This window comes from Uloborus diversus, chromosome 9, assembly GCF_026930045.1.
Source record: "Uloborus diversus isolate 005 chromosome 9, Udiv.v.3.1, whole genome shotgun sequence".
In the NCBI taxonomy this organism is placed as follows: domain Eukaryota; kingdom Metazoa; phylum Arthropoda; class Arachnida; order Araneae; family Uloboridae; genus Uloborus; species Uloborus diversus.
Window position 1 is genome coordinate 131,515,869 of NC_072739.1, and position 16,861 is coordinate 131,532,729.

The window sequence follows — 16,861 nt, forward strand, 5'->3', positions numbered from 1 at the left end:
TCGTCCCCTCCCATTCAATAACATCAAACCTTCTGAGATCATTGTAACTTGACTAGTTGAAACTTGAATTTTACACCTACACTTCTCGTGCAAGTAAATAGGTGACAGGACCAGTTTTGTTCAAAAAGATTCCCCAATCACTTCCTACGTCTTTTAGGCAAAAATCCATCCCAGGGCTGCCACTGAGTTATGGGTTCCTAAAAATAGTCGTTTTAGCAGCGTCTTAGTCACCAAACAAGAAAAATAGTATCTAAAATAATCTCACATGATTTTTTTAAATAGTATTAATATTAAATCATATTACATATACTTCGATGAATGCATGTGTCAGCTGCATGGTATATAAGTGGGATCACCTGGACAAGTGGAGTTCTAACCAATTTAGACATATACTAGCAAAAATACCCGGCGTTGCCTGGGTCAGTAATAATTATGAGAAACAATCGTTACTTGCCCTTGTTTTCTGTTTTAAGCGAAAGAATTTAAAACAAACCTTTTTGACGTGATTAAAAATCGAGCTTCTTCCTTACTCATTAAACTAAAATAGCAATAAGTATAAAGAACAAAATAGTGTTCAATTAGAAACGAAAGCACAACATTTAAGCATATACAAATTATAAGAATTTCCGAAATATGAAATTAAACCTTACATGTTTAAAAAGATTTATCTGTTAGTACTTTTTTTTTTAAATCTAAAACCTTCTCTGTATGGCTATTGATGTACGAACTGTTTTAAAAAATGTAGCCGCCCGTGTTCCCCTTACACTTGCTTTAGTTATTTTGGGAAATTTCAATTTTTGTGTGCACTTGGTGCGGTTTAAAATCATACCAAATTTGCGAGAATCATTTTGGGATAATACTCCCCCTCCTTACTAATTTTTAGTATAGAAAATTGTTGCCAGATGCTGACATACTTTTGGTCAAAATAAAATGGCGCTAAACGGTTTCATCCGAAATGTTTCCAAAATAAGTAGTAAAATTTGGCGATTGTTTGAAATCGTACAAAAAGAAAAATTAAAGGAAGTTTTTGTGCGGTTTATGGATTTGCCTAATTTAGTTGTTGAATTATTTTACACAGTATTTTTTTAAAATTTTTTTAAGTATCTTTGATTGGCGATATTTGGTTTATATGGTGAAAGCTGAGAAACATTATTACGTAGTCTTTGGGCTCAAAAACAGTGACAGTGGAAAAAACTGCCAAATGCATCAGCTACTGAAATCTGTCTCAAAAAATTCTGGCGATTTTTCTGCTAGTTGGTTGGATATAGTGAGCAAGTGTCCAATCAGCATAAATAATAATAATAAACCATTAATTACATAAGTTCCGTTTAAAAGTAAAATGATCAGCCAAATCCATTTATTTTTAGCCAATCTTGTGGGAAAACGTTACTTTAAGATTTGACTTGAGAAAAGCTTCAAAAAGTCAGTCGAAACGCAAAAATATTCAACAATACAACAATTAGGAGTTGAGATGACACACTAAATAATAACTTGGGTTGATGAAAGCCTTCGAACAGGGAACAAAAAAGCTCATAACTCGTTTTTTATACAACTTAGAAACTTCGAACAGATGCTATCTTCAGCAGAAAAATTCGCGCTTTCGATGGACATAAAATGTTAATATGTGCACGTTTTTTTCCACCTCCATATTGGGGCATTTATGGGAAAATTGGGACTAAAATTGGAATAAAAATTGAACTATCAATCGGATTTTTTTCGAACTGGTCTATAAACCTTCCCAGTACCAAACTGAACAAACGGTGAAAGTTTCAGCCAAATCTGCCGGGTAGTTTCTGAGATCTTAGGGAACAAATTTACCAAACTCCATTTTTATATATATAGATGAGGCAGCGAGAAGCAAAGGGATGTAAGTGGCAAATTAAAAATTTGGAGATAACCAGTACACATGGTAGGGGAAACTCTCCCCTGTCCTGGGTCAATAGATGGTACTAGTAGCCCTGGTAGTTGCTGCTATACAGCATGATTTAGAAAAAATTTCAATGAAAGTGTACCAGGAATTTTATCTTTAAACCTGTTTTACTCAAAACTTGAAAATGTCTGTCCACTTACATCCCTCTGCTTCTCTCTGCCTCAAATGGTGTTCCCGACATGGTTTCATACCAATCTTAATTCAATGATAAGAATGTGAAAGGTGTGCATACATTAGAGACATTTATAAAACAATGAAAATATTACAGCCAGTAATTATTTTTTTGAAATGTCTCAAAACATAAAAGTTAAAAAAACTTCAGCTTTTCCTTCAAGCACTAATCAGTCACTTTTCTGTCTTAAATGAAATAACTCATCATCCCCACTACTCTGTATACCCATTAAACAAACCAAAAATTTCGACTATTTTCACTTATAGTATAGGATAGCCCAAGTGTCTGTTAAGAAATCATTTGATGTCCATCATATGTCAACTGCAGTTAAACACTTTTCTGTTTCAAAGTATTGCTAAACACACATTAGTTATTTTGTACAACAGACTTTTAGATTAAAAAAAATCCTTAAACACGGTTATTAAATTTACAATCACGTATGCGTATAAAGCAATCAATAGCTTTTATCTACATTTACATTGAAGTCGTATTTATCTTTACAAAAAAAAAAAAAAACTAAATGGTGCATGTTTATTAAGTAACACAAGGCAAACATTAGCATCCATATAATTGTAATGGCTATTAGTAAGCATGTGACTGAAAAAATTTAACAAGTCACCCTCCAAAACTTTTCATTATTAATAGGATTTAAAAAATGTACTTACAAATGTGAAACAAGTTAAATCTTAATATATAAAAATCAATGTCCAGAGATAACATATATATATATATATATATATATATATCAACGCACAGCCAATACCGCTGAAGCCCCAGACTTGAAATTTGGCAGGCATGTCCACATGATTAAAAAAGTATCCACTAGGAAAGGATTTTTTGAAATATCAATTAGTTCAGGAGAAATTAATTAAAACGCCTTAATTTCTGTGAAATTAAAACCTATCATTGAAGTTTAAATCCCTTATTTTCTCAGAGGCTTTCCTCCATTCAAATCATTATTCAGTACTTCATCTCAACTTTTAGTCAATAGCGAATTTTAAATTTGATATTGTATTTGTTTCTCACGTGATTCTTCGAGGCTTTTCTCAAGTCAAATAATAATCTTTCTGTCCTTTGCTTTCATTTTTTCAAAACTAGAAACAAAGTTTTTAAGAACATCATCACAGGCGGACTATCCTTTTGAATTTAAAAGAGTGCAGTTTCCTGTAAAAGTTTGCTTTGCAATAACGGTTAATAAGTCACAAGGACAGACATTAAAAGTAGCAGGGATCAATTTAAGAGAAGACTTTTTTTCACACGGCCAATTTTATGTAGCTTGCTCCAAAGTCAGTTCATCAAGCAGCTTAATAATTTTAGCACCAGAAAAAAAATAATAAAATAAAAATGGTGTATACAAAGAAGTTCTTGCTTAAACATAGGTATAACAATAAAATGTGGATGTCCTGTGTTTGCAAAGATAATCAATACTTTAAAAGGATTGTTAATAACAGTTAAAGATTGGTTAAGGACAAGGGCCCTTAATTGGAGGGCCCTTAATTGTAAGGAGTCCAGGGGCCCCAGGATCCTCTCAAAATTAGAAAAAAATATAGGTAATAAGTAATTATTATAGGGGATTTTCGAAACTAGGTTGTACCAAGCACTGTTAACCCCTGCTAATTCTATTACCCCAGCAATGCCGATTATGAAAATGCTAGTATTACATAAGTCTTGAAGACACACTAAAGTGTTTTATATGGTACATGAGGCTTTTTTAAATCACAAAAGAAAAAGGCTTAATACTGATCTTAAGTTTCCATTTTACTTTTGCAGATAAAGCTTTTATTTACATTCACACGTTTAAGTCTTCATTACCTTTATAGAAAAATGAAAATCTATATAAATAAAAAAAAGAATATATATATGTGTGTGTATGTATGTTCCCTATACAAATCCACAGTTTTCATCGGATCTGGACCAAATTTGGCAGGGAGGTACTTGGGCATCCAAGAAGGAACGGGGGGGGGGGGGGGGGGGGGGTCAAACGCCAAAAAAAGAACCAAACCCTTCGAATTTTTATTTTAAAGCCCAAAAATGGCATTAAACGGCTCTTTCTACCCAAAATAATTATCCGATCAGTTCAAATTTGGCATCATTTGAAAGCCCGCGAAAAATGCCCCCCCCCCCATAAGTTTCCTCACCTCCTTTGAATTAAAAAAAAAGGCTTCAAAATCAATGGGAAAAAAGTAAAAAGCATCATTAAGCCTAATGGAACTCTATTTTCATATCAAAAAAATTATCATTTGCACGATCTCATTTTAAATTAGCATGAATAAAGTTTCAGAAGGTTGCCACTTTCTTTTTCTTGACTGCAAGGAAATAAAATTTTTTTTTGTTTTGAGATGAAAATTTTCCCTTTTGATTACTATTTGGCGATTTATCTTCTTTCTTTTGGATTTTAGGCATTGCGTTTAATTTATTCGGGAATTTTTGATTTGCTGTTTTCTTTCCTAAAGAATGATTATTTTGACGGGAAATTCACAATATATTTTTTTCTCTAATTCAAACCTGATTGTTGAACACGCGTCACTTGACAGAATTGTTACTTTTGATATAGATCATGCAAAGCTGGGCAATGCAGCTAGTAATAATGATAAAAAAAGCTGAATACTCTATGTTCATTAAATAACATCGTTCGAATATTGCAGTTACACAGAAAAATGGCAAGTAAAAATGTCCACAGTAAGTAAAATACCTATAAAACGTCGCCTTTGGCCCCCTTTAAACTTTGCTTCGTTATTGAATCAGCATTTGTTAGTGAAATCTAAACTACTTCCTTTCGTACCAGGAAGAACAAGGTTGTAATTGCGAACCCGACCCTGCCAAAACCACAAGTAATATTTTTCTTTATTAGGTTATCATTGTTAATCTTGTCGGCAAGAAATATACATCAGGTGTCTGATGGTGCTAGGAGAAAAAAAAGGGGGGAGCTGTTATAGTTATTTTTAGCGATAAACAAAGCAGCTTTTCGCGAATTTTGGCAGTTCAGAGTGAGTTAAAAGTTCGGCCAATGAATTCAACATTTGAAATTGAATTTTTTTTTTACATTCTTTGAATTTTTTACATTTTAAGTTGCTTTGAAACTGAAATAATAGCAGCTTTTTTTTACAAAATAGTTGTTTTTGTCTTAATTTAGGCTAAAATAGTGGTCATTGTCTGCAACTCTTCAAAATAGTCGCAATAGTGGCTTTTTTAGTCTACACACACACACACACAGTTGCAGCTCGGTCATTCAGATCTGTTACCACAATTTGCCTGCCTCTGTGCATGTAATCAGCTTTCAGTAATGAGCCAAAAATGTTATTGTTCTTTTTTTGCTTTCACACACTTTTTTTTTTCAGAAAGTTATTGTTTTTAACTGCAGTTTAAATATATGTGTAAGTGCTATTGATTTTTTAAGCAATTGTACACATTAGTGTAATGTTTTACCTACTTTGCAGATTATACATTAAATTTTAATTAATGATAAGTTTTCTCCTTTTGTTCTAGCTTGAAAACAATTGAATTAAAAATTGCAGTCTTTAAAACGTTTATAGCTGTTATTGAAGATGGAAAAAAAAAAGAAAACAAAATGGGATGCCTTTATATTAATTTAATTTCAAAAATATACAAGTGAATTCCAGTAAAAAAAAAGAAAAAAAGAAAAATGGATGCATCAAAACTGTATACTAAATTACTTACATGAAAAGTTATATGAAAAAAAATTTTGCTTTCACTTATCTTGCAATAATTTTAGGGTAAAGAGTAATTGTAAAGGGCCCCTTCTGTTTGCCCAAAAGATTGGCTCCTCCCCCTCTTCACGTTGAGCTAGATATGCCCTTGGTATCAAAGCGAAATCAATTGTAAACTCCTCACTAAGATTGTAAAAGAAAAAAAAATTACTGTTCTCGGGCACAGGTGGAGTAGTTCCTTGGAGTACACCAATTCTGGAGTACAACGATTTCCTCATATCTTTTCTAGGTGTCTTGACAGAAGGTGCACTTTTTGTTTCATAAACTACATCATAAATCAGTGAAGGCTTTCTGTGAAGAGCATGGAAAATATGATAATATATGCAAGAACTGGAAAACTTAGAAGCAGATTTCAAAACCTGAAAAGAGAAACATTAACAGTTATAAAAACAGAGGTTTTTATAGCCGGCATGAGTATTGTGGCTGGGCTATTTCACAATATTTTGTCCAAATGTAGAGTCCGCAACTTGACACTTTTTTTGCTGTAACTAATTAACTTACTGTTTGATTAGCAAATTTTATTTTAAGTTAGCCTTGCCAACACACAAACTCAAAATAAAACAATGTGCTAATCAAACAGTAAATTCAATAGTTATGGCAAAAAAAGTGTCATGTTGAGGACTCTACATTTAAACAAAACACTGAAATAGCCCGGCTATTTTACAGAACTGAAGTGCAGTGGTTCACCCAAGATCTTTATTTACTTAAATAAAATAGTTCACTTTTTCATATGTATGAATCTTACTGACATTTATTAAAAACACTGATCAAAAATTCATAATAATATCTAACTATCTTATTAAATGCAAATTAAAATGAAATAACTTTCCATTAAAAAAAATTTAATGGCTCTTTTACGCAAAAATGCCGAGGAATATAAGTGGCTATAAATAGTGGAAACAGGCAAAAAATCTAAAACAGCATGTAATTTAAAACTACTAAATGAATAACAAAAAACAAAAATTGGTTTAAAATATTTTGCAAATAACTAAGCAGCCATATTTTGTGCACTATTGTTTATGTTGATGTTTGCTTCATAAATAAAAATTGTTTGTGTATTAGTGTAAGTAATCAAGTTTTTAGAAGAAGAAAATTTGCTTCTAAAACACAATTATGTTTTTAGAGATTAAAAAATTCTTGAATCTATAAAAATGCTTAAAAAAGCCTTAACTCAGGTCCCCATAAACACAAGCTGACCTATCAACCATTTTGATGCCCATCTGTCTTTATTTTGCAGCATTATAAGTTGGTCGAGTTTTCACATTTTGTCAATGTTCAAATTGAGTAGTGCAAGAATAACCAATAGAAATGCTATAATACACAAAATGTTTACAAAGTTATACACTGATACGGAAACTTCATTAAAAAAAAAAAAAAAAAAAAAAAAAAAAAAACTACTTGAAATTTAAACAATTCTTTTCTTATTTTGATCTCATCTCAAGAACTTTAGTCTTAACTTTGATACACTTCTACATCAGCACATTTCATACTTCTGAGTAGATTTAGATGATTTTCAATTTTGCAACAGGCACTGAAGAAACCAGAATTTACCTTCTGGAGTGTGGGGGAGGGGGGGGGATTGGTCATAACAGTCCTTGTATGGATGTAAACAGTCATATTAGAGTCAGCAATAAGTGTTAAAACCTAAGGTTCTGAAGAGTTTCTGAAGAGTCAATGAACCCTCAGCAACCCCCCCCCCCCACATCATTCATGGCAAACTTTAGGAGTTTTTCTGTCATAGACGTCAATTTTAGTTTTCGATTTTCCATGTTAGCACCACCTACATGCCTTTAGTTAATATTGCAATAAAAGAAAAAAAATGATGCAATAAGGATCAAAATGAAAATAGAACAAGGCATAAATATTGAGAAGTTTTTTAATATGAATTTTCTTTATCAATGCAAAATATTATAAACACCCTGCAGCGTAATAGATAACTGCACAATGCTATTTTTTGGCATCAAAAGAGACCTATTGAGTTGATCTGTGCTTCATGGTGACTCTAGCCTTACCATAATAAACTAGCATACTGATGTAAAAATCACTTTGAAAAAAAAAAAAAAAACTGACCATTTCCTTTGAAACTTGAAACATTTGGGCAAACACCAGGAACTTAAGCCAACTGTTCTGCTTGGCACATTCGTCAAGATAGGCTTTTCCAGCTTCTACTTTATACAAATGAGCAAGACTCATTACTGGCATCCATAAAATTATGTCTTGAAATATGACACTATAAAAGAGAGGATGAGCTCGTAAAATGACTTTTCTAAATAGAGACGAGACATTAAAAGTTGCTACCAAGAATAAATACAATCCTAGTGGCGTGTAATGAGGGTAAATAAAACTACAGTTGAACTCCCTTATTACGAATACCTTTAATAGTAAATCACAGCTAAAACGAATGTTTTTTTTTATTAAGTTTGGTTTGTTATGTAATTAAATAAAAAAATTTACGTACCATAATATGTGCATTAAATTGAAAGCATTAAATCTCGGCTAGGACGAACAAAATAGTTCAGACCTCTTCACTGAAAATATTTGTAATTGAGTTTAACATTTCTGAATGTAACAGTTATTAGATTACATTGTATGTATTATCAGTAATAAAAAATGACAGTATTTTTTTAAATATTGTTAAGCATTTCCTTATTTATTCATGGCTGTTACCAATAATGGCTAACATGAACAAATTTGTAGATTTTTGTCAGTTAGTATTGACCAAGTTCAACTGTATATAGATTTGGTATTGGTGGCATTCAAACATCATAATGCATTTTATTTAATTTTGAATCTGATGGTACTATCATCAACAACTAAAGGGTGAAATTGATTTATCATTGGTGTAACAGAAGATCCATTGATAAACTGATGGCAACACTGATTTTCTCATTGGGAATAGAGAACCTTAGCATAGATTATACAGGCCCATTTACTGCTTTTACGTACAAACTAAAAAGAGGAGAGTTCTCCTTATTTACAAAGTATAACGAAAGTCCTCATGCCCATTCCTGTAGAATGAAATTGTTTGAATTTAAGAAAACAAGGAAAAGTGCTGTACTCCAAAGGATTACGAGTCACTGTCACATTTTTGGAAATGAGCAGGCAGATCATCTTGCTAAGGCTGGATCTCTGATGATCCAAGCAGATTCTCCTCTGCCTCTGTGCAACATTAAACAAATTGTTTTTAACCAACTGAAAAATAACTTCATTTCTTCATGTAGTGAAGCAGTTGTGGGTAAAAAGTAGACTTCCCTGCTCAATAAAAGTAAAAAAATCTCCAATTCATTGCTGTGGTCTGTTGGAGTGACTTGTTTTCGTGTAATCACTGGACATGACTATTTGCAAAAACATCTGCATAGAATTGGCATTTCACTCTGTTGTTTTCTATCTCCAGAGTGAGATGTAGGGTGATCTTCTCAGCGGTGATCTCTTGCCCCATTATTTCTAAATTTTCAAATAATAACTCTAAGGACGCTAAATTTTATGAATATTATTGTTCTACTTCTTCATCTTATTGGGTTGTTCGTCGATTAATGGCGAAAATGCCACAGACGGGCGTAGGATAAAAAAGAAAAAAGTTCTCTTTATTTGGAGCTTGAAATTTAGAGCCATTTTTATCCTCCTCCCCTCCCAGTGGCTATTAAGCTCAAATACAGATCCATTTTATAACTTCATATTCCCCTACACAGTGGGACATTATGAAGCATTGTGTCAAAATGAGCCAGCTTTGAATTTAATCAAAAATATCTTTTCATATAAATAATAACTTTTATTTTATGACGTAAAGCATTAATGATCATCCTCCTTCAAATAGGGGGGGGGGGGGGGAAACACTTTGAGCCAGAACAAAGTTAGTTCCATAAAAAAAATTCCTTCATAAGTATTTAGCAGTGTTATATGAGTGAGTTCCAGCACTTGTATGCACCAGACAAGTTTTTTTTTTACGCTCTACTGCAAAGTAGTGATAATGTGACTTTTGTTAGTCTGGATTGAGATACAGAAATTATGAATTAAATTTCAGAAATATGTTTCAAGGTTACAGTGAACCATTTTACAAATGCATAAAAATGTGAGTTTTGCTATGTAAGTAACTTGGATTGGATCCAAAATACCGATTTGATTAAAGTTAAATGTTAAAACATGAGATTATTAAAGACTAAGAAAAAAAAGGAAGAAAAATTCTTACGTAGGCTCAGTATTGAAGGAGTTCCACTTATTTAAAATAACTGCTTCCAATTCTGAAATCAACATCACAGCTATATCTTTATTCAAGTGTGCTTGTTTAAATTTTCGACCTAAATGTAAAAATGGAATTTGTTATTTGACAATTAAGAAATAAGTAGAATAATTGATAAATATCCATCACATAACTGGGCTGTGAAATGAGGACTTGTGCAAAAAAACACTATTGTTCAGCGGACGGAAACATTACATTTTTTTTTGTAGTAGTAGTAGCAGTAGTTAACTACAACTACTTTTTAAAAAATGTAGCAACTATTAACTACTTTTGAAATGTAGTCGCTAGTTAACTCCTGTCAGAAGATGAATTTGGCTGGGAGATTCAATTTATGCTCATATTGAACCTCCCCCCCCCCCCAAAAAAAAAAAATTGAAGATTGAAAGAGGAAATTTATAAAAAATGGTTTAGACAGGGCCGGATTTAGGGGAGGGCAGGCAGGGCTACTGCCCCAGGGCCTCCACAACAAAGGGGCCCCACAAATTTTTTTTTACAAAATATCCTAACTTTCACGGGTCAGCAAATTTTACATTTTTTCTCCCCTATAAATTATAATAATAATTTAAAAAAATAAATAGCAGTAACTTCAGGATGTATTTACGATTAAAGTGCTGATCGAAAATATCGGATATATACATATTTATCAAAATATTCGGATATATATCAAAGTATCGGATATTTTCGAAAATATGATGATCTTTTTGAACCCTAATTAGGGGCCTCCACTCCTTCGCTGCCCCGGGGCCTCCACACTTCCAAACCCAGCCCTGGGTTTAGAGCAGGGGTACAGATGAGCCGGGCTCAGCTCTAGAACTCTAAATAGGATCTGGGAGGTCATTCCAAGCTTTTTCTCCTTTCGAGTTCGAGATGTTACGTCAGAGCCGATCACGTGACGAGAAGTCTCGCAAAGTAATATTCTGAACTGATAAAATTCATCTTGCGATGTGGCGACGAGTCCAAGATTCCAGCCGCGATGGGGGAAAGGGTTTTTCCCAGGTTTTGGCGGCACGGAGGGGAGGGGAGGAGGTACATGATTTCTTCCAACCAATGGTCTTTCAGCGCAGATACTTTTTGTTTTGCTCCATCCGTGCAAGATAAGGCGCGAATTTTGACGATTGGCACGTTAATGGCTCACACTTCAAAGAATATGTTTTACGTTGCAAAGAATCACAACGAAATAATTTTGAATTTTCTAGAAGCAAATCCAGAATTCATTAAAAAAAATTCACCGAGAATTTTACAAAATAGTACACAAAGGAAAAATGAGCCGAGGGCTCCGGTGCAAAAAGCATATTCAAATGGCAAAAGGTAAGTCATATTTTATGCATATTTCAATATTACAGTGTCTAAAACAAAAATCGAAGAGGGAAAAAAGCCAATACATAAATAAGATAAAAATTAACCGTATATTTTGTTGATTTACAATATAAAACCATCTATATCACTAAGAACGTCTTGTATGAAACATATTTTTCCCGAGAAACTATAATCAAAATAATAATAACTTTAGAAAAAATCATGATGTTAAAAAAAATCCTAACTGTCATAAATGCAGACGAAGAAATATAAATAGTCCGTACTCGTGGATTGAATATTATATTGTTGTCGTGTCGAATGAAGTGCAGAGTGCGAAAGGTTTAGCTGCATCCAAAAGTCTGGATGAAAAAATCTGCTAATTCAAATTGAATATAAAACACTAAAATAGAGGGGGGGGGGGGGCTAGGTTATGGCGCCATTGAAATTTTTAGGGGATGGTGGTGGTGGTGTTTTGAGGGGTATTTGTTTATTGGGGGGGCTCTTGCTTTTGGAGTGGGGAGTCTTCGCGATATTTAGGGAGAGGGGCACCCCTGCAAAATGTAAAAGGTTTGTTGGGCTAATTGAGCTTTTGGGGATGAGAGCAGTCATAACAGAGTATACAAACTTCCATATTAGGATTGGTTATGTAAAAACCAACCCTCCCCCGCTCAGTTGTAACTTGTAATTATAGCAACAATCTCAGTATCAAAGACATATTCCAGTTTTTTTTCTCTTTTCCTATAAAATTATAATTTAATAAGCATATGCTTAAATAAAAAGTTTTATTTCTTCATTATTCCTGTTTTCAAATTAAATTTTCTCTAGGTATTGTTTTCCAAGACCCAATCTTAAGATATCTTCAAAACAGTACTTTTTTAAATTTCTCTTTTCAAAACAAGCAACTTGTAATTATGAATACATAATTTCAACTTTATCTTCAAGATTAAAAAGTCAAAACAGCAATCTTGGTTACAAGAGCAGTTTAAAATAAATAAATACTCTGCTTCTGTAAATGTATATTGAAAAATATTCGTAAAGTGAATAAGATTTTTTAATCATAGTTTCACTTCAGCTGATAAAGAACCTTAAACGTTCAACCCAAAGGAAAGATTCTAAATTGAAGAAGAAATGAAAAAAGGAGTAGCTGGCAAAATGGAGAATCAAATTTCGGAAATAATTCCCCAGAAATTACTAGCCTTTGTACTTTTTATAATTAATTAATCAATATCAAATTTCAATAAAGAAAAATAAATTTTCTTACAAATTGAATTCAATTGAAATTGAATAATGACAGTAGGTAACAAATAAAGAATTTAGGGAAAAAAGGGCGAAGAGGATTTTACAGTATAAGAAGACAGAAAAAAATTTCCTTCCTCAGTGGTGTACCTAGCATGGGTGGTGACACACGGGGCGGTAATTTGTGATGTCACCCCCCTTCCTTAAACGCAAAAAAAGGGGGATTGTCTATTCTGTGTAAACTTGAAATTCATACAATTTTCAGAAACAAATAGTACTTTTATGAAAAAACTAAATTTTAAGTGGGATAATGTACAAAAGACAAATTAAAATTATGAACGTTTTTTTGTATAATTTGCCCTAGACGCATTTGTGCAGGCTGCCAAGCGGTCAAAACCAATAAAGAGGAGTAGGAAATTCATAGCCCCTTAATTTTTTCAAATGCATTATTTCTTGAAAATAGAAGCCCCGATCCCCCCTCCCAACTTATTTCCTAAGTGATGGATTTGGTTAAAAGAAAATGAAATCCATGGAAATAATCAACCTTAGCCGAGAATGCATTTTTATTCATAAACTCACATCTTTTACATTGAAAAGGGAGCTCTTAATGTCTCAAAAACACGTGTCTGCAATTTAATTTGGATATTTGTGCATTATAATGTTGTGAAAGTGGGTTTAAGTCTTTTAAGCATTGAAAACTTGTGGTAAAGCGAGAAATGTTGCATATATACCTATTTTATGTTTGCAGTTATAACTCTTCCTCCCCCCACTCTGCCCCCTGCACCATTTTTGGGGTTGGTCACATCCTAATTCGTTTCCTTCGCACTAATACCTTTCAGAAAAACCGACTCCCGTAGTTTTATCACGAAAATTCCACCGAAAACCACTTTGCCCCCCCCCCCCTTCCCTGCAAAATGTTCTGGATTCGCTACATTCTAATTTGTCCGCTTGCCAACACCTTTCAGAAAAACTAACTCCCGTTTTAGTGTCACAAAAATTAATCGGAAAATCATTTGCCCCTCAGTGCAGTTATAAGCTCCCCCCCCCTTTTCCCCACATCATTTTCAGGGTTGGCAATATCCTAATTCGTTTTCCTCGTGCCAATACCTTCAGAGAAACCAACTCCAGTAATTTTATCACAAAAATTCCACTAAAAACCATTTGCCCCCCCCCCCTCCTCTGCACCATGTTTGGTGTTCGCAACATTCATATTACCGTATTTTCCTGCGTATTATCGCGGGCAGCCTATAATCTGCAGATCCTAAAATTGGCCTGATTGGATTTCTTCTGATTGGAAGAAAAAAAGCTTCGTATAATCCGCGGATAATACGATGTAAAAAGATAAAGTTTGAATTTAACATACCATTTGAGCAACTAAACTAAAAACATGAAAAAGTAATTACTTTGAAGGCATAATAAAAATTAATCTAAAATATAATGATTTCTTCTTGAAATCTTGATTATAGTAAGCTATTTCTTTAAAAAAACAAAGAGTCAAGACAAAGGAGCAAACGGTCTAATCTTGTGCAAATGGCTACCTATTTCACTGTAATTTGCTTATTTTACATGACCTGAATCCCAAGAGGAACATTCAAGCAACATAAAATAACCAACATAGGCAGGCAGCGATGAAGAACATGCATGCTTCGTAAAATAAACAACATTCAGTCGGCGTACGGTCTCGATTGGTGAATCCTACTGCAAAAATATTGAGGTTCAATGCGTTGGTGTTAAGGAGGAAAAAAAAATCACAGATAATACGCGGCTGCGTATAATCCGCACCTCATTAACTTTGCCTTTTTTAGCAGATAATCCGCGGATTATAGGCAGGAAAATACGGTAGTTTTTCTGAAATGTATTGGCAAGCGGAAAACAAACTCCCGTTTTTGCGTCATGAAAAAGGAAAGGAAAACCACTCCCCCCCCGGTAGTTATGACTCCCCTTGCCCCCTGCACCATTTTCCGCTTTGGCAAATTCCTAATTCCTAATTTGTTGTCCTCCTGCCAATAAATACCTGTCAGAAAACTTACTCTCGCAATTGTATCACAAATTGAACAGAAAACCACTTTCCCCCCCCCCTCCCCGGTGCAGTTTAAACCCCCTCCCGCTCCCTGAACCATTTCCAGGATTGGCATCATCCAAATTCGTTTTCCTCGATCCAATACCTTTCAGAAAAACAAACTCCTATAATTGTGTCACAAAAATCGCATAATCTCACCTGCTTCGGGGCAGTCGAGATTTTGCTCGCAAGTAAAGGCGCGAAAAGTCACTTTTTCCTCTTCTTTTGGCGATTAGAATACAAACTTGCGAGATTTATTCTGCGAGACTGCTGGCCCTATAGCGCCATCTGGTGAGACCATCAGAACTAATCTTGCAAGGTGAATTTCGAGTTTGGAATATGCACCCTGGGCTTGGGCTCGTGGTATCATATATAATACTTGTATAAACTACATAACTTTGATTCTACAAAATGTTTGAGAAATTCTTATTTTTAAAACTATATATTTTTTCAATTTAAATAAGTCTGAAATTTATTTACATGTACAAACTATTTTCAATATTTAATCTGAGTTGTTAATAGTTTATGTTTTTTAAGATATTATACTAAGTACACCAATTCATACCTCCAAAGAAGGGACTTCTATCAAAGAGACAAAAAGTCCAGTACCCCTAGCATCCCTTATTGATAGGTTCTACTCAGGGGCGGCATTTCAACATTTCATTTGGGGGGTCGAGTTTTTTAAACATGAATTTTCTCAATATGGAATAATATACGAGTACATTTTTTTTAGTAAGGTCATTCAAGAAATTCAAATTTTAATTTCCACACTTTTAATTTATTTTATAGCAAACTGTAACAGAAAAGATCTTGATACTACCGTTTCTAAAGTAAATTTTTAATGTACGATTTTTGGAATCCAGAAGAAAAGGAAATCTCGGTACTATATTCCGTCAATATCCAGTGGCATGCTCTTGGCAGTATAGCTGAAGATGAAAGTTTTGCTTGCCCATCATGTACCAATAAAAAAAAACTCTAATCTTCTGAGACACGAAAATGATCTTTCACAGTTATCTGAGTTGAATGGAATCGGTGAAAAATAATTGAAGCTACAAAGTTATGTTAAAAATGCATCTTAAAAATTTTTCTCTTTAAAAAAACCCACGCAAGTTTAAAATTTGTGCTCTAGTCCTTATTTTTCATCATTGAAGTACACTGGCTCTTCACAAAACAATTCTTTTTGCTTCTTTCAACAACTTTTACGTGTAACTGAAATATTTTATTTATCTTGTTCAATAACCTGCACATATAATATTGAACTTAGATTTATCACTAAATCTTGTGTTAATTTCATAAGAAACTGAATGAATCTATTATTTGATACAAAATATTGAGCCAATCATATGACTTTGCATCATCATGTGGATTTTTGTCACTTTTTTAAATATTTTTTTAATGCGTCCAATAATTCCAAATTAACAAGCTCTTAATAGGAGCTCAATCAAGAGTTCCAGTTTTAACTTTTGAAGACCATTTTGTACCTCTCAGTTAAAGAGCATCCTGCAAAAGTATTTGTTGATACAAGATTTTTCTTTTCAAAAATAGCGTGTCTTTTGTAAGAAGTTTCTATGAAAGTATACAATGTATTGAATTGCTCAAATATGCCTCTTAACCGAAGGAATCAATGTTCACTCACTAATTGAACATACATTTAAAATATAAGCGCAACAATGAACTCAAAATACCAAGGAACTTCTCGTAAAAATCGGGCCAGTCACACCTCTGCACTGTCCTTTCACATTAGAAGCAGAAGCATCATCTTAACACTAGACTTACAAGTATGAGGCGTTTAACCCATATGAGGAAATTTCTTCTTCAGTTGAAACAAACTTATTCTCCATCTGTTTTTTATTCTGGAAGTTCTGAAAATGATTCATGAATTTCTAAGTTTTTATCCAAATAGCGAAAAACAGTTGCTCGTGTCTGGACAGGTCTCATGTTTCATCAACTTTTACTAAAGATCATCTGCAGATTCTTTTTTTTTTTTTTTAAATTTCCTATTGCATATGATGATCACTGATTCGCGCATTATGTAAATTGAATTTCCTGACTTCTTAATATTCTGTGCAAAATATTTGGGGGTGCAACCGCCCCCTCTTGCTCCCCCTATTTGCCGCCCCTGGTTCTACTGTATATGTACTCAATCGTCAACTTCCATGAAAAAAGAAACTAAACAGACATTATCTTGCGGGGGAAAAAAAGC

The 16,861-nt window shown here is 33.5% G+C and overlaps 1 protein-coding gene across 1 annotated transcript in view; it reads right to left on the reverse strand.

The window, feature by feature from the left end:
* LOC129229390 (spatacsin-like) overlaps positions 1–16,861 on the reverse strand; it is a 90,698-nt gene that overhangs the window by 66,604 nt on the left and 7,233 nt on the right. The window contains exons 3-5 of the mRNA XM_054863685.1: positions 10,017–10,125; positions 7,901–8,060; positions 5,982–6,189 (exon numbers count right to left, since the gene is read on the reverse strand). Of these exons, the coding sequence (XP_054719660.1) occupies positions 5,982–6,189; positions 7,901–8,060; positions 10,017–10,125 (477 nt within the window). The remainder of the gene's footprint in view (positions 1–5,981; positions 6,190–7,900; positions 8,061–10,016; positions 10,126–16,861) is intronic.